The following is a 19,003-nucleotide window of genomic DNA, read 5'->3' on the forward strand; positions in this document are numbered from 1 at the left end:
GGTCCACTGGGTGATAAAAAGTTCATGATCCGGCCCCACATTCAAAAAGGTTGGACACCCCTGTCATAGATGTTAGGGACTGGAAAGGACCTTACAAGATCTTTGTGTCCAGCCCCCATGCACTTGGGCAGGAAAGACTGCTGTGGTCAGATGACCCCAGCAAGGTGGGCATCAAGATGCTTCTAAATATGCGAATAAAAGATGAGGAACTCTTTTCCCTATGCTGATTGGATTTGCATGTGGGTCTTGTCTGTGGGCCTGATCCAGCCTGGAGATCAGCCCCATGCCCTTCATCCAGGGGCCAGATAAGTTTGACACCCCTGCCATAGAGGATAAAGCAACTAATAATGCCAGTTAACTGTTCCTCCTTTACCTCAAGTGAATAAGTTCAGCTGTCATGGATTTAGAGGTCCCCAGTTCACTCCTTTACCACCACGTTGGTTATTGTAAGGGCCAATATCCATTACAGAAGAAAAAATGAGATGCAAATCTGGTTTGACTGTTATACAGACTAGGCATATGTTTACCCACTACATTATCCTCACAGGTTCCACTGAAAATCACTACTAACTAAGCTGCTGTGCTTTAACAACGTCACTGTAGGAACTGAAGTGTGCAAGTGAAGGGCACAGAAGGGGAGGGGGGGGCAAAGGCGGAAAGAATTCTACTAACAAAGTAACAAAAACTGACTTCTACCCTTGGCTTTGTCAGAGATTGCTCATGTGAAGTTAGCAAGTCACAGAACAAGAGTGCAGTGCTAGCTATTAACCTTTTTCTGTGCCAGCTTGAGATACTTGGGGCCTGATTTTCTGCAACACTGCACGCTCGTCACCATACAAAAACTGGGAAGTCCCAGCCCGTCATGCACTGAGAACCTGACATGCATTCCTTCAGAAATCATCTATACTAGACAGCTTCTGCTTTGATTGTTGTGCTGCATTTAAAATTATAACTGAGTGTCACTTCTGGAAAAAACAACAGTAGTGGGTAAGTAAGTTTTTTTTTAAAAAAGGTAGATAATAGCTATAAATCCCTACTAACTGTTTCTAGTCTTAGTAACTAATACACCGCAATTATATGCTAGTTGACATATCTTAAAGTGAATTCTAGTACCCATTTTAGTATACGAGGCTGTAATAATTAAGTGAAATATTCCTGGAGACTGAAGACAGATAGTTCTCTAGCTCAGAATGACCTGAGTCTCTTTCCTTCCTCCACCCCTACAAGGAAAAGCTAAGTAGAAAAGTTCTTGAGCTGGTTCATATGGCCATCCCAGCCCACCAGGGAACTCCATAAAGCAGCAGTTCCCAGCCCCGGGTTGTGACCCAAATGAGGTCCGCATAAGCAATGCTGGCAGTGTCACACACAAGATGAGCTATGCTGCATGCCGGGAGCTCCTCTGCCCCCAGGCCTGCCACCCTCAGTTCCTAGCAGCAGGCTGCAGAAAAAAAAAGTTTGGGAACCATTGCCATAAAGCCTTGTAATAGATATCCCATTTCCCCCTCTCCACCTCCAGCAACAGACTGTTTACATAAAGCTAGGTGTCTGTTGGTTTTACGGGGAAAACACTGCAAATACTCTATGACCCTCCCATACACTCACTTACTCAAATCAATACAGCCAACATCACTTCTTTTTAAGACTAGTGTAGAGCCTGAATTAAGCAAGCTGTAACAGACCCATTTTTGAGTAAACTTTTTGATGTTAAACTTAATATTTGACCTATGACAAGTTTGATATATGCAAAACTTTCTGGGTTTTTTTCTTGGGGGGTGGGGGGGAAATCAGAATTTACCTGGACATATTCTGATTAAATAAAAACTCCTTAGGTTATAATACACTTTCTAAGACATAATGACAACTTTAAAGGCACATTAATACACAGACCTAAGCAGTATGGGTTCATAAATAAATTCTATATACACATTACTGTATAAAGGGGTTGCACTCAGTTGGCTGGACTGGGACATACCTCTACCCCATTGCCAGTGAAAGGAGTCCCAATGGAGTTCCCTACTCCAGAATCCATTAGTGGGGTGAATGACAAGCCATTACACCCTGTGCTTTGCGAACCACAGCGCTTAATGCTGTCACCACTCACCCTACCCCAAATTTCTGGCTCCTCCAGGAGACCCGTAGGCTGGATGACAGATCTACAGGCTGGAACTGTCCCATCAGCCATATATGCTTGACACACCTGCTCTAAATTATCTCCTTAATAGCTCAAAGATTATTTCAATGAGGCCTATTAATCCCTCTGTTCTTCAGTTTTTCAATTATGAAATGAATAAAGAACTTAAGAGAACTACAGGAGAAAAGTGTATGTTACATTAAATAAAGCAGGATTCTTGACTGAAAAAACACAAACATGATGTTTTATATAGCAAGAAAGATTTCTATACCTCTCTGCCATCTGACACCACCAGCGAAGGAATCCTGCCTTATCTGCATATGAAAGAGCAACTTACAAAGACACTCTCATGGACCCAGAGGAACAGACTTCCACCTTCGACTTCCTCTGTGCAAAAATTATTTTCTACCTATGGGGACTTTTTACCATCTTTAACTTTCCCTGAGCCTGAGGAAGGTCGCATGTGCGCAAAAGCTCGCAGAAAAAGATAATTTTTTTGTGATGTCTTAGTTGGTCTAATAAAAGGTATCATCTCTGAACCAAGAGTTCTAAAGTTTTGCACTTCTTTTTGTCTCAGACCAACACAGCTACCAAATACATCCCTGCAACATCATGTTTTATGGAATTTAACAATCCAAAGATCCCACAGACATGGCAGGAGTTGAGATAATGTTACAAGTTCACCTGTCTTGAAAACCAATTGCTGCATATAAACAAAGACTAAACAATTAAGTTCTTTATTACTGCCATAACTGAGGAGGTAGTTACCTTCTCAGATCAAAACACTGCCAAAACAGTTTCCAGGCTTATTACCTCCTTCAAGCCATTTCAATCATCTCCCCACCCAGTGCAAAATATGAACTTGCAGTTCAGGTACAAGTTCATATTTACACCTCAACAGCTCTTCCCTACTGCACGCACACACACAGTGCATCCATCAGTCATTCTGTGGGCAGGTTCTGTTTGTTTTAATCAATGTGAGTGTTACTAGGTCTTTTAAAACTTTCCTCTTATTTCAAAAGCAATGGTAATAGTTCCATCAGAGAGCTGGTAGTTACAGTTAGTCACCCTGGCAGTCAGTTGCCAGGGTGTCCTGTAGCTTACTGCTTTTTTCCCCTTTTTTACAGTCTTTGAAGCAAGTCCATTCCATGGGTAGGGTCCTACCCATCTCGAGGAGTCAGGCAGCCGACTTTTCAGGGAGATCATAGAAATCACAGAAAATAAGGGTGGAAAGGGACCTCAGGAGGTCATCTAGTCCAACCCCTGGCTCAAAGCAGAATCATCCCAGGCAAAGCTTTGTTTAGCCAGGTCTTGAAAACCTCCAAGGACGGAGCTTCCACCACCTCTTGGGTAACCTGTTCCAGTGTTTTACTATCCTCATAGTGAGAAAATTCTCACTATGCCCTTCCACACAGATTATCAGTGGCCCAACACTTTGGTTTAATTACCTAAACTTCTCTTGTTGCAACTCGGTCCTTGTTCCGTCATCTGCCACCACTGAGAACAGTCTAGCTCCATCCTCTTTGGAAACCCCCTTCAGGTAGTTGAAGGCTACTATTATATCCCCCTAAATCTCCTTTTTTCTAGACTAACTAAGCTCAGTTCCAACAGACTCTCTGCAGAAGTCATGTACCCCAGCCCTCTCATCATATTTGTTGCCCTCTGCTGGACTCTCACCAATTTATCCAGCCTTCCTCTAGTGGGGGGGGCCAAATCTGAACACAGTATTCCAGATGTGGCCTCACCAGTTCTGAATAGAGGGGAATAATCACTTCCCTTGACCTATGACAACACACCTACCAACGCAGCCCAGTATGCCATTAGCCTTCCTGGCAACAAGGGCACACTGTTGGCTCATATTCAGCTTGTTGTCCACTGTAATCCCCAGGTCCTTTTCTACAAAGCTGCTGTCCAGCCAGTCAGCCCCAAGCCTGTACTGGTGCATGGGACTGTTCTGTCCTAAGTGCAGGACTTTGCACGTGCCCTTGTTGAACATCATGAGGTTCCTCTGGGCTCAATCCTCCAATTTCTCTAAGTCACTCTGAATCCTAGCCCTACCCTTCAGCATATCCACTACTCCTCCCCAGCTTGGTGTCACCTGCAAATTTGCTGAGAGTGCACTCTATGCCATCTTCCAGGTCGCTGATGAAGATGTGGAACAAAACCAGCCCCAGTAGGGGCTGACTGCTATTTTCATGGGCTTATTGCAGCAGGCCCCACCCTCCCTATGTCTCTGATTAGCTAAGGGGCCCTGGAGTCCTGCCCTTCCCCATAGATTGGCAGATGGCCCAACACTTTGGTTTAATTACCCTGATTAAGCCCGGGGAAGCTATTAATACACACATTATTAAGTATGGATTAAATTAGAGTAATTAAGCCACGGTTTTGGGCAATCCCCAATCTATTCAATTAAAATCCACCTGCACCTCAGGGTGGACGGTGGAGAAGGGGCTGGCAGCAGCGCAGCCCCAGGCCCTCCTCCACTGTCAGCCCCAAGGTGTGAGTGCACCTGCTTGCAGCTTCCCCACCACCTGCTGTGAGCAGCCCTGTTCCTCCTGCTCCCCCCCCCGTTCAAGATTGCAGGGCTTTCGCTAAGCTGTTTTAAGCAAGCCCACCAAAGTCACAGAATCCACTGTTTTCCACAGAAAATGAAAAATCATGGTTTTGGTAGGTCCCCATCCATGGGATTTGCTCCTTCCCCATATAGAGGCAATATATTTCCTTGGCCAAATATGTAGTATTTGACTGTCTGAGGAAAGGGTAGATTATTTTTATATCAGTCCAGCACCCAAAATTGCATACTATTCCTTTTCCATGTGGTACCCATTTACAATGTGACAACCTATGCCTTTACATGGAAGAAGATGCATACTACAGAGACAGTATTTGCAAAACTGACAGTCTATGGGATCAAGATTGGACAGCGTCTGAATGAAATCTTCACATTGGACATAGCTGTGGTGAAGTTTCACTGCGATTGTTGAAAGCAGGGCTGTAGCACCATTTTTTCTAAAGGGTCTATGTAGGTTTTTCTTTGTGCATTTGTCCTACAAACTGTGCACTACACTTATGTGGTAGATTCTATTCTCAACCTCATTTTAATAGTACAATTTTCAGGAAAAAAACTTGATTACTGATGACTACAACAGATTTGCCAGCATAGTGCTCCATTTTTATGACAAAAGTCCTCATGCTTCACTTAAAAGAAAATTAATGTTGAGGAATTTCCCCTACTTGCATGGATCATTATATTTGCTCCTTTTTTCCGTCATCATGTAAAAGCTACTATGCATTATAGCGATAAGATAATAGGAAACAAAATGCTAAGTCATCTGGGATGTAAAGATCCAACTTGCATATTGGAAAAAAGACTTGGATATCCCCACAACTTCAATAAACAGGATGCCAACTTGGGGATTTAGAGCTGAACCCTTGATGTGTAAAGCACAGCAACAGCAAGTTCAGGTTTTATGTAGGTGATATCAGTAGCAGGGACAGGGCCCTTTGTGTCTGCAATGAGAACTAGAAGCGTGGATCCTTTCCCCATACAACTGCAAAGCTGACTAGCAGTTTTAGAGCTTGGATGCATAACACCTGAAGACATGTAAACAAGGAGTAGATAGTATAGAATTAGTTCAAGAAAAATCAGGGGTAAGATTATATAGCTGTAACCTACATCAGCATGTGTGTCATCTCTCCACAGCTTATCCTGGAAAAGCCATTTACTACTACCCTCCCATCTAGTGGTAACAGCAGCCTATGATATGCAGCTAATCTGTCCACTTTGGGTCCTAATGTCATTTACAATAGTGTACAAGCGAGATATAAATTACAGTAAGGTAAATATGTTTGTGTCTCAGGCCTTACACACAACTCCCAAGGAAATTAGTGATAGGTGGATATCTAGCTAGTCAGCTTTGAAAGTTTTGCCGAAAGGACCTTTATCATACTGTTCTTCCCATTTTAAAGGCATTTGTTGATTTAAAAAAAAAATCAAATTCAAAGAAATAGGGCAAAGGTATACTATTATTTTGTATAATGAATTTTGACATGCTAAAAAGTGATATTCCCAGTACTGATCTTTGATTTTGATTAAAACATTTTTGCATGTTTTGAAGGACCTATTTACATTTTTTCCTGCTATCTTTACCTCTAATATCTGAGTCTCATCTAATATCTTTACCCCCAATATCTAGAGCCTCATTTTTAAGATATTCTTATGTCAGAAAGATGATTGCTTTGAGCGTTTAGGTAATTACATGGACCACTGACTGTTGGCACAAAAGATACATGCGCTAGTTCTTCCTTCTTCGTACTTAAATGGCGACTGAAAAGTCCAAACAAGACTAGAGCTTTACTAAAATCCCAAGTGAGGAGAGAAGCTGATCAATGAAAAAGCTCTTATTGAAACTCAAATAGCTCCTACCATCTGACTTTCTGCAGTGCCTCTGCTATAAGCCACTTTTAGGTTAAAGTTGAACAAAGAACACTTGCTCTAAGGTGAAAGTGTCTCTTTAAAGGGACAGTTGCTCAAATGTACCCACTGACACAAAGGACGTTACAGCAAAAAGGACTCGATTCAACAAGAAGAAAGCTGACTTTGCACAATACTGAAGCCAGAGGGGCTTTTAGAGCTACAACAAATCTTGAAAGCTTTGCATGGACCAGTATAGGCTGGCAGTACTCTGTACTTTCTAAGGTAGTCAAATAATTAAACCTGAAAGCTTGGCAGCATCCAGCAGTACATTTTCCCACAGTCTAAATTATATTACACTCAGTGAAATTGAGATAAAAAATTATTTCTATCTTAGTCAAAACCATTTTGAAATAAATAATTTCCAAACTGATGCAGAAAGCTGGTACTCTCCTTGAATGGTTCAGTAAAAATGCCCAAGCAAAACTGTTAGTGCTTTGCATTTGTCTATTACAGTATAATCCAAAAGAACAGAAGCTAGATCTTTTGGAGGAGATATGTTATCTACCCCATTCCCTACAGTAGGGATGATCCTTCCCGTATTTTTCTTAAGCAAGCAACACAGCTTCCATTATTTCCCTCTAGAGATGGTTTTTCAGTCTACTATATCTTAAATCTTGGCTCCCAGTCAGATGCAAAACAGTTCTGAATCAGTGTTTTCCACCAGGCATTTTTGTTTCTCTGTATCAAGAAGTTTTATGATCTGTGGATAAATGGAACTAGCCTGACACTCCAGAAAAAGCTGCAGAGGACTGCACACACGGGATTTAAATCCATACATTTTTGGGCAAGAGGAAAAGTAATAAAGAAAAGATTCATGTACTCCTGTGTACTCAAAGTACAAGTGAGATGTAGCTGGAGGCAACTGCTCCAAGGGATGCTATAGGAAGAAGCATCTAGAAAGAGCGATGTGAAACTGAGTTTGAACTATCCACAACTCAGGCAGCAGTGGTATAAGTTGAAGCAGTGTGGTATATGTTGAAACTAATCAGTATTAACCAAAGGGACTACTAAAGAAAAGGGGGGAAAGACTTAAGCTATAGAAGAATGGGTAATTCAGACACACAGTTTAAGGATTTCACATATATAGCCCAGAAAAATTTGACTGTCACACAAATAGGCCTGCAGAACAGATATCCCTCAAAGACCTTAAGAGATAACAGACCTAAGCATGTGTCAAATGAAGATACCCCTTTCTTCTAGCGTACTATCATCCTCATAACAATCAACACCATCCTACTTCACTGGTTAGGCAGACAGAGCCCTGTATCCCAAGTGCCAACCTATTATCACTGGTCATTTGATTGCTTTAAATGGGGAGAGCAATACAGATTTACGCGTGCACCCACTTATTGACAGAATGGCCTCTGCGGCCCCTGCTACCCGTGACATGTATTACACAATTAACTGGTTAACTGCACATTGCATATGTGGCCAGTCTAAATGTAAAGTAATCATTACACAATAAAAGTTACTATCCAGCTATAAAGAGAGCCAACCAGCTATAAAGTTAGTGTCTGAAAATGTGCAACAACTCTATAGCTGGTTTCTATTGAGCTTTAATTTAAACATGAGCAGGGCCCTAAGTGAATCCCTCTTGTCACTTCCTGGCCACTGCAGAATGCAGAGCAAATATACAAGCGGTCTTGTCACCAAAGCTGATGACTTAACCACCTCATCTGTTTGTGCTGCACTCTGAGAACCGAGAGCTCCATCATGGAATCCCTGAACAACTGGTTAAGGCTAATCTTAACAATCTTATCCTCCCATATCAAAGCACGGCGTGTAAGCACACACTGCCAGGAGTAGAGATGACAGCAAACTATTTTGATTTTTAGGAGCATAAAATACACTTCTATTCTGTACTTCCCAATAAAGATGCCAGAAAAGGACGGGATAAATGTTATTACAAGATCCCCAACAAATTTACAATTGTAATAGTTAATGTCTAACAAAAACCAAATGAACAACTAGATTATCTAATCAGTTTCCTATATGATTAACAAGTGTATGCCCTTGTGTGTTTTTAGGACCGGAAACCTTGTGGTATGTTTTTAGATTCACCACAAATGCCATACCCATTTCTAAGTACACTTATGGCAGAGGTTCAGCTCTAAGTGCAAACAAATAAGCAGGATGACTTGAAAAGTCTGATTTTGCATTCTTGGTTGCTTTGCAGTTTTCCGACTTTAACAGGCCCATTGTTCAAGCATGTCCTTGGGTCACTTCCAAACTGTCTTTTTACTATGAAGTCTGCAAGGCAATATGGACAAAATATGCCAATCATAAAGCAGAGCTTCCTCAGCTGCCTGACTGGCTCTGAAATGTTGAATCATGTCAGTTCCTGTCCTAATAAACTTTTACAGTTGAAAGACATGACCCCGATAGAAAGAAGAAGGAAAGAACAGAAGAGAAAAGGCTGGGGTATGTGACAAAGATAAATAAGTAAAGGACTAAAGGAAAGTTCTTACACAACCCCCTAATTTGTAGTACCTGCAGTTCCAGTGATGTCAGTGGGACTTCAGGAGCACTGATTCCCAAAACACTAAACTGTACAATTTCAAATTTACAAAGTGAGTAGGTGGCATTCCTCCCGCTCAAACCAATGCAAGCAAGCTAGATTAAGTGGCAAATGTGAACCCCTGTAAGAGGTTTTACTTTCATCATGACTACAACCACACAAATCTTGACCTAAGCATTTTTCCAAACTTAGCTGTTACGGTGTTTTTTTCATCTCAGTAAAGCCCTCTGCTTTGCTTAACAGCTCCTCTGGCTCAAAGAGGGTTCTTTCACACACAATCAGTTCAGTGCACTCGTTCTAGCAAACCAAGAAACTCTGCATCTCTAATTGATCAAAGCTCTTCATCATGACTACTGGTAAATTTGATTAATAGCTAACCACTGAGCTTGACGTGAATATATTTAGTTTAATGTAAACTTTCTGACAAAACCCAAAGCTGGCAAAATACCACTGTAGTCAGAAATTTCGAAACATGCGTAAAACAATCAAGCTAGGCTCACAACCTTCAGAGCACAGACTGAGGATCAAACTTTACAAAAGTACCGTATAAAGACAAAACACATACATGTAAATGTCTCCTGTCACCTCCTCACATGTTTTCACATACGAAATGATACTTTTTCCATTTCATAGGCTAAGAGAAGGTTTAAGACAACTTGGCCAAAGAAAACCTGCATCTGAAATACAGCTGTCCCAAGATGAGTTTTGTCTTAAACCAAGCTATGATCTTCCTCTCAAGAATGATCTGCTATTTGATCCATGCTTAAAGCTTTCAGTGCTCATGCTGGATATGCTAGTCAGTAAAAACTGGCCACTAGTTTTGGTCATCTTATAAATATCACCAAAAACTGTGTGCACTCCAGTCTTCTCCCTCAAGGACGTGTGTGCCATAAGTAACTTGAATTTTTTTGGTTTTGAGGAAAAAAAAGGAGAGAGGTTGGGGGGAAGGGGGGGGGGGTTAGAGCAGCAGAGCAGGCCTGGAAGAAAAATTCACTAAAGCCATACAAACTTCTATTTAGAAGAACAGTGCCACAAGAGAACAGTTGCCTTTTTTGGTATACTCAGTAGGAAAGTCATTATAACCTGATAGGCAGAAGTATGGTCACAGATCCTTTAGCAGGCAGTAAGACAGCAGCTTTTATTTGTCTGCACTGGATTCTGGATTCAAGTTTTCCACCAGTCTAACACCAAGTACACCACTGTTTTCTCCTAACTTCAGTGTCACAAACACTAAGGTTAACCTGACATCAGTAAAGTATTAACTAGCTTTAAAGCCATCCAGGAATCATCCTGACACTAGGACTGTCTTGTTTAAATTTGTGTCATGCTTACATTCAATCTTTAATCAAATGCACATTACCAACTCTTTAAGATTATACTGCCATGAAAGAAGGTGACCCACCTCCCTAGCCTTGGTGGGGTAAAATGTTTCATTTAGGTTTAGCTGAGGACCTTTCTTCCCCCATAGAGCAAACCCCAAAATAAAACAGTTCAACATAAATCCAAGGAAGTTCCCCTTCCCCTGATGCAGAGACTTCTGTGCCAGATGAAAGTAAATTCCTGGCAGTTTTTCTCCAGCCTTCCTTTAGAGCAGGGGTGACCAACCTGCAGTACAGGTGCCCCAAGTGGCGCAAGCAACCTCTGTGCGGCACGTGGTAGACTGGGGAGGGACAGGCAGCACAACTGCAGATAAGGCAGGGAACAGAAAGCAAAGCAGCAAACCAGGCATGGAATATAAGAAAGGAAGCAGAAAGAGCAAAAGATGAGGGAGGGAGAAGGAAGCAGAGCAGATCAGACAGGAGTGGCACATGGGAGGATGAAGAGCTAATTTGTGGGATACCTGCAGAAAAAGTTGGTCCCTAGTGCTTTAGACTATCTGCCTAGGAGTCCCCTGGCTCCAAGCCCTATCATAAGAGCTGACTGGCTTTGTGTAGCTCCCTTGTTTCAATTTAGATCTTCCAACATTTACAGGAATCAGGTGCTGACAAGGCAATCACCTGACCCCATTGCAGCTGGATCTTGTTATCCGTTCTATAAGACTACACACTTATTCCCCCACCCTTGATGAGACAGAACACTTTGTGCACAGGACTGATAAAGCAGTTCCTCCCAACCAGCAGAGCTGTATAATATTGTGTCGTTCATTTTTGTTTGCCCCTTTTCAAATTTCTCTGCTATGTTTGCATCACAGCACATGTTATGCCAAGTAGTTAGTTTGGGCACAGGTCAATCTTTGTGACAACCAGGGCAGTATAAAAATCTATTGCATAAAGTCTGAACTTTACATCATAGGTTGTGAAAGCCAATGTATTAGAGACACGATTACTTTATCAGTGGATTGGCAGGACATAGTGTTTCCCAAATTCAAAAGCACATATGAAAGATGACACCAAAAGGTAGGGAGTAGGATATGCTGGAGGGTAGGGCTATGATTCAGAGTGACTTAGACAAAATGGAGGATTGGGCAAAAAACAAACAAATAAACAAAAAAAATCTCATGAGGGCAACTGTAAAGTCCTGTACTTAAGGACAGAACAATCCTATGCACTGCTACAGGCTGGGAGCTGACTGGCTAGGCAGCAGTTATGCAGAAAAGGACCTGGGGTTTACAGTGGACAATAAGATGAATATGAGTCAACAGTGTGCCCTTGTTGCCAAAAAGGCTAACGGCATACTGGGCTGCACTGGTAGAAGCATTGTCAGCAGATCGCGGGAAGTAAATTATTCCCCTCTATTCAGCACTGGTGAGGCCACATCTGGAGTACCGTGTCCAGTTTTGGGTCCCCCACTACAGAAAGGATGTAGACAATAAAAATGGTTCAGGGGCTGGGGCACATGACTTACGAGGAGAGGCTGAGGGAACTGGGCTTATTTAGTCTGGAAAAAGAAGACTGAGAGGCGATTTGATAGGAGCCTTTAACTGCTGATGGGGGTTTCCAAAGAGGATGGAGCTAGACTGTTCAGTGGTGGCAGATGACAGAACAAGGAGCAACAGTCTCAACTTGCTGCAAGGGAAGTTTAGGTTAGATATTAGGAAGAATCTTCTCACTAGGAGGGTAGTAAAGCACTGGAACAGGTTACCCAAAGAGGTGGTGGAAGCATCATCCTTGGAGGCTTTCAAAACCTGGCTAGACAAAGCTTTGGCTGGGATGATCTAGTTGGGGGTGGTCCTACTTTGACCAGGGGGCTAGACTAGATGACCTTCTGAGGTCCTTTCCACCCTAACTTTCTAGGATTCTATGACGTTTTAGAAAGTGAAGTTTAGGTTGAATATTAGGAAAAACTCTCTCACTGGGAGGATGGCAAAGCACTGGAATGGGTTACCTAGAGAGGTGATGGACTCTTCATCCTTAGAAAATTTTAAGGTCTGGTTCGACAGAGCCCTAGCTGGAATGATCTAGTTGGGGATGGTTCTGCTTCGAGTACAGGGCTGGACTAGATGACCTCCTGAGGTCCCTTACAACCCTAATTCTCTGATGTATATATGAACTAACTTACTTGAAAACTGCTATTCCAGTTTATGTCTACTTAGTCAAGTACATCAAGTGGCCAGAAGCGATTTCTTCAAAATACCGAAAACTGTTAGATTGTAACACCAAGCCCAAGTCTCTGGCAGGAGTACTCCACAAGTGACAAGGAGTACTCCTTGTCCCAGTGTCATTCAGGATGTGTTAGCTACATTAACTCAGGGAGAAACTAGTCACTGGGTTGTAAGCAGGGAAGCGTTTTTTGACATGGAGAATTTTAACCTGCAAGGTATCACACAAGAGGAATGTTTAACCTATAAACAGATTTCCTCTGAAATATCTTTCCCTGCAAAAAAACAGGCTACTGCATTCTGAACATACTGTAGGTAGAGTTTCTAAATTGTCTTCACTTTCAGCTCCTGATGCAGTAACCCAGTCCAGTTTGGTAACAAAGAACACCATTCATTGAGATAACCCGAAGGTTGGAGTGGTGCTACTTATAAGGATAACCAGAATGAATTAGCTTAGTAAAGCCCATTGTTTAAGCCTCGCCTATGTTTAGTCTGAGGCATACGCCCTTCATTCAGATACCCGAGTGTCACTGGACTGCCTCAAAATTTCTCTAAAATGGAGACATAACTTCCCTGTCCGTTTCTCAGATTGCTGGGAAGGCTAAAGCAAAGGAAAGCAAGTGCTAACTAGACTAAGATCTTAGTCAACACCCTCGGTAAGCCATTTCCAGTTTAGTCTGGCATGTTCTAACTGCTTCACACCCAAATCTCATGGCTAGCCCTTGTGCAAATGAAGTGATCTGATAAGATGACATAGGAAGCAATGGATAGGAAACACCAAGATTCAGTGCAAAGGCTTATAATTCAAGTGGTAAACAGTTACCTTCATATCTTACTGTTGTTGTCAATGGAGGGCAGCTTGTTATAGTTCACTGATTACTACTAAGAAATGATGAACTCATATTTCGTTGTTTGATAAAAAGGTAAATATTCAAAGCATATAATCCTTCAGTCCACCTAGCAAAAAACTTGTTGTTTTCACTCAAAAGGAAAATACCTCCTCTCCCCACCCCCAAAAGGAACATTTTAATTTATGGAAATCCATAAAATAAAATAAAATTCCATGGAACCCTGCTGCAGTCAAAATAGAAGCTCCAGTCACAAATTCTGAATTTATGAATACCATAAAGAGATTCCTCTATGGAAATTGTAATGAGATTCCCATAATTAGCTTCCTACTCCCTTTAGAATTAAGATATAGGAACAAGCTCAGATGTAGAAAATATAAAATCTAAACCGATAAGGGTCTTTCAGCATACTAAACCTTTCTAATAGTAAAAGACAAGCACCAGATGCACCTACAAGTAAAAAGTAATATATTCCTTGGTGACAACATTTAGAGAGACCCCACCCAAACTGAGGTCAGAGGAGCATAAAACAGCTGTTGGGTCATCTGTGTCCTCTAAGTCTATGGTTTTATTAAATTATTTACCCTACCAATGCCAGTGTACAAGGCAATTTAGGGACTGGATTACAATCCATGTTCAAGAAAAGATAAGATATAGCAACTTTGAAAGAGGAGAATCACTGCTACTCTTTGCAGTGAAACAGAATAACTTTAAATCCAACAACAAAATGTTCAATTATTCATAAAGCACTGAAGCCCTAAAGATTATGAATGTCTCCTGCTTGGAAGTTCTTGCAGAGCTCTTTCAGTAAGATGTGCAGGATACATGTAAACTTATAGAAGATTCTTTGCTGAAGGTCATTACACTATTTGCTGCAGAAGCATTAATTATCAGAAAGTGATAAAGCTACATATTTCAGTTGCACAGGCTGCTACATAGCTTTTTTTGACAAGTTCCAGTCCTAATGATAGCTATATTCTATGGTGATACGTACTTTCTTTACACCTATCTATACATTCATGTGCAATTATTACATGAAAGCAATGCACAATAAATAACACTTTATGCTTCAAGACGTCGCAAAAGATATACAGGAACAAAGAAATTTAAAAAAGTAGGACAGAATGTTTTGGGGCAAAACAAGAAAGGAAGTAAGATATGACAGAGCAAAGATCTAGAAAGGATGTTGAAAAGGCAAAGACATTTTGTTCCAATTGTGCTGAAAGTGAACAAAGACAAACAGGATACTAGAGGAAAGGATATTTTTACATTTAGTATCACACCTTCACAATGTTTATGGCGAGTTGTAGTAAGCTTCCAGGTCCATGCTGCTTTGAGTGAATTCCTGGTGCAAGAAATACTCCATAAATCTTAAGTGGTATTGCCTGAAATCTATGGCGTATGTATTGTAAATCTGAAATAGGCATTTATTTATTTATTTATTCATTCATTCTCTCTCGACCTCTTTAGTCACATAAGTAATTACTTAGTAGACATTCTGAATGACAAGCAACCAGATTTTACAATTACTATAAGTATAACCAAGCAATCCCAACCACAACATTTGGAATAGACACTGCGCACTGATACTTCTTTTCCCAGATTTCTCATGTAAGCTTCCTATTCTTAATACCATACAGGTTTTAACAAAAAGAAAATGTTCTTGGAGGAAAAATTTAGCATCTCACTGGACAGAAACCTTTACTTCTAAAAAAGAGAGAAAGGAGGGAATCCTGGTACAACATTTTACATACATTTTACTTCTAAAGATGAATTGAACAGTTGTATCACTTAATAAACAGGGGGGGGGAAATCAAAGTTACAAACTACTAAAAAGGAAGCCACCTCTCCACGTTCCTTACTACCTCAGTGCCTACACAATATGAGGTTAGAAATGGATGGATGTCATTTGTATTAAATTACCTGATTCATTATTGTAAATGTAAATGTACCGTTACAATTCACAAAGCACTTTTATCTTAAAGCTCTTTATATTCTCATTTCAGCTGCTTCCAGGATGCAACCTAGTAGCTGTTTGGTAGGGTACAGAAACTCCACACAAAAATTTAGAAAAGAAAGTGAAATATATAATGCATAAATCATCACAGCTACAGTACAACAGAAGCATCTCTCACATAGTTAATTAGGTCTGTTAGGCAGTGGAGACAGAAATCTCAAAAGTCATGTCATCGATGCTGAATCTAGCTAGTTAATTGTTTCAATTATTTTTTGCCTTTTGAGTAAAAAAAAACATTAATGTAAGAAGAGATGCTGACTGTTTCTCTAACACACCAAGGGAGCAGATTTTAAAACAATTTTTAAAAAAGCGTAAAATATACAATAGCTGCCTCTCTTCTGTAATCGAGTCAACTGTGAAACAGCTCCGTACCAAAAAAACCAGTTGTGACTAAGCAGATATAAGTACTACAGAGGAGAATGGATACTTGCTACAACAGCTCACTGCATTACTACCATACATTGCTTCCCAAAACCCAAAGGAAAAGGGAAGAATAGGAAAAGAAAAGGAGAGGAACGTCAAACCCATCTGCACTTCAGATTACGGCTGCCACATCAAAAAGCATTGACAATAAAAGCATCAGGCACTGCAGTCATTTTTCACACCCTCTCAGATTAGTAACTGCTAATACTAATCACGGTTAATGCTGTAATCACAAATTCCCCTCCATGGTACAGGCAGACAAGGTTCTTTGGGTAAGTCTGATACCTTTTATTAGACCAACTAAATAGTTGGGATTTTTTTCCCCCAACTATTTAGTCCGTCTAACCAAAGATATCAGATTTACTCAAAGAACCTTGACTGCCTATGCCCTTAGACCAACACGGTTACAACCTACCCCGCTCCATGTTAGAGGGCATTTACTGTATGAGAACCAAGCTACTTCAGCATTAAGACTCATTGAACTTGGCTTCCCCTTTTCTTCCAGCATAGTCTACAAAATCAAGCACCCTTTAACAAGTGACATCCAGGAACTCAAGGCTCAAAATACAACCATAGGCTGGAATTAACATAAGAACCTAAAACATAAGACCTGCCATTTCCTGGGTCAGACCAGAGGCCCATCTTGCCTAGTACCCTGCATCACACCATGGCAGAGAGCGGTTGCTGAATGTGAGAGTGACCTGGGCACGACCAGGGTTTTTTCCACCATTCCTCTCTCCACTGCAACCTCTGACATTTGACGTCAAGCTTCCCTGCTCGTCTCATGAGCAAGGAAGCTTGATGCTGAATGCCGGAGGTTGCAGTGGAGAGAGGAATGGTGGAAGAAACCCATTTAGATGAGCAGGGAAACACACCTCCCCTCCCAGAGTGGATTAGGTGCTTTGACTGAGACAGGATGTCGTTAACGAGCAATCCCTCGAGCAGCGACCGAGGGATTCTCAACCGGGGGCCCGCAGCACCTAGAGGTGCACTGTCAGGCGCCCGTTCAGGACTCACCAGACAAGCCCAGAGGTGTCAAACGGGAACAGACCACAGCATGAAGCGCATCCTTCCCTTGCCGTGGCCTGTGCCAGTGGGGATCCCCGCCACGAAGCTCTCAGGACTCATAGGGAGGCCCAGAAATGGCATTTCCCAAGGGCGGAGGGAAGCCTCGCACCCGACGCCCCGGGGACTTTGCTCCTGTGTGGCCCAGGCGGTTGCCCAGGAGACTCCCGGCCCGAGGACCGCGACGGAGAGGTGACACGAGGGCAGGGGCTGAGCAGCAGCGCGAGCAAGGCCGAGGCCGCCGAGGCCGGGACGCCGCCTACACCCGCAGCCCAGCGGGGGGTGTGGGTCCCGGCGGGCACCGGCCGCCCCTCACCTGCTGCTGGATCTTGCCGTCCTCAGTGACCACCCAGTGGGTGGTGGCAGCGCCAGGCGGCGCCCCCAGGCCCAGCAGTAGGGACAGACCCAGCACCCAGCCCAGCGGGGTGCGCACCAAACCCGGCCCGCCCCGCCCGGCCACTCCGACCGCCGCCATCTTCGCCGATCCCAGCCCCCCCGCACCACCCGGAACCGGAAGCGCCGAGGCCGCCATTTTGGGCGAGAGAGAGAGCGAGCGCGCGCCCCAGAGCAGAAGGGGGCGGGCCCACGGCCCAGGGGGCGGAGCTTTCGGCCAGAAGCTTGAGTCACGGCGTGGAGGTGGGGTGGCGCCGCTCCTGGCGCCGGTGTTGCAAGTATTGCTGCTATTCATTTATTATTAATACTAATGGCACGTAATAATCAAGTCATAACGTAATAGAAGCAAGGACAAATCATTTCTAATAATAGGAATAAAAATGATACTAAAATAAGGATAATAATAATGAAGAGGGTGACGATGTTAATAGTAATAATAAAAATGATGATAGTAATAGTAACAATAAAAATAATGGTTATAATAGTAATAATGAAAATAACAGTGACAATACAGTAAAAAGAAGATAACGTAATAATTAAACCACATCATAATCTCTGGCACTCCCTCGCGGTTGAGGATTATCTTTCCCCTATGCTCTTCTCTGCGTGTGGGAAGATGGTTGGGGAAGCCTGCCTGATGTGGATGTACAGGCAGTCCTTGACTTACAATGTTTCGCACTTACAATGTTTATAAATTAACACCCTGTTTCAACTTTTGGATGTCAGTTTCGACTTTACAACACTTGATCCGATGTGATGCCATGCCAGTGAACAAGTTCTCTGCGTTGCTCATCTCCCTGGAGAACATCTGTCCAAACTTCCTTGGACACTTCCTTTGAGAAAGCAGACAAGACTCCAGAAGAAACTGCAGCGAAGGCTCCTGAGAAGACTCCAGCCAAGAACCCTTCAAAAAGTTCAACCAAGAGCCTTTCAAAAAGTCCAGCAAAGTCACCTCGAAGAAGTCCTTCCGAATCAATATGATTGCTATTTACAATGTAAATACATTAATGTAGCTACATTACTCATCTATAATTGATCAAGTACAAAATTCTGGGGCATTTTTGGTAAAAATAGGGTATCGGGCCTTGGCTCAGGAACCAATCCTCCATTTATAACATGGTTTCTCATGAGAAAATTGTCTCCAAGTTAGAATGTTTCAACTTAAACATGTTTTCAGGAACCAATTGTGTCCTAAGTCTGAGGACTGCCTGTACTCTACCACAGGGGAAGGGGGCCTGTGCCTGACTTGTTTTATTGTGGAGAAGCTGCAGCACACAAGCCCCCCACAGCTCTTGACAGACGGGACCATGATCCCATGGCAAGGAGACCAAGGCAACTGGGGTTCGCGCTCTAGTGCAGCCTTCATCTGCCTTCGTAGCCATCGAGCTTCAAACATCTTCTGCCGTTGAGGACTTGTAGACCCAAAACTGGGGGCTGGGCAGGTTTATTAAAGTGGCAACCTGTACTCACTGTGTCAGCCCCGTCAAAAGATACACGTGGTTTTTCAGGAGGAAAAGAATTGTCATCTGCTGTCCTCACCCCATCCTGGTGGTGCTACCGCTGCTTGGTCTGTGACAACTTTTTCATCAGTTA

General features: G+C 42.5%; 1 protein-coding gene across 4 annotated transcripts in view; it reads right to left on the reverse strand.

The window, feature by feature from the left end:
- The window catches only part of TTC17 (tetratricopeptide repeat domain 17), a 105,313-nt gene extending 87,793 nt beyond the window's left edge, over positions 1-17,520 (reverse strand). For 3 of the 4 annotated variants that reach the window (XR_003096337.1, XR_003096339.1, XM_006034087.2), the window contains exon 1: positions 17,334-17,520. Coding sequence is in view for 1 of the 4 variants with exons in the window: in XM_006034087.2 (XP_006034149.1) it covers positions 17,334-17,492 (159 nt within the window). In the remaining 3 variants the exon portion in view is untranslated. Of the gene's footprint in view, positions 1-16,969; positions 17,127-17,333 lie in introns of those variants that run through there. The other variant, XR_003096338.1, reaches the window with a different exon arrangement.
- Between the last annotated feature and the right edge of the window lie 1,483 nt (positions 17,521-19,003).

The sequence above is a fragment of the Alligator sinensis genome, unplaced genomic scaffold (assembly GCF_000455745.1).
Source record: "Alligator sinensis unplaced genomic scaffold, ASM45574v1 scaffold267_2, whole genome shotgun sequence".
NCBI classification, from domain to species: Eukaryota; Metazoa; Chordata; order Crocodylia; family Alligatoridae; genus Alligator; species Alligator sinensis.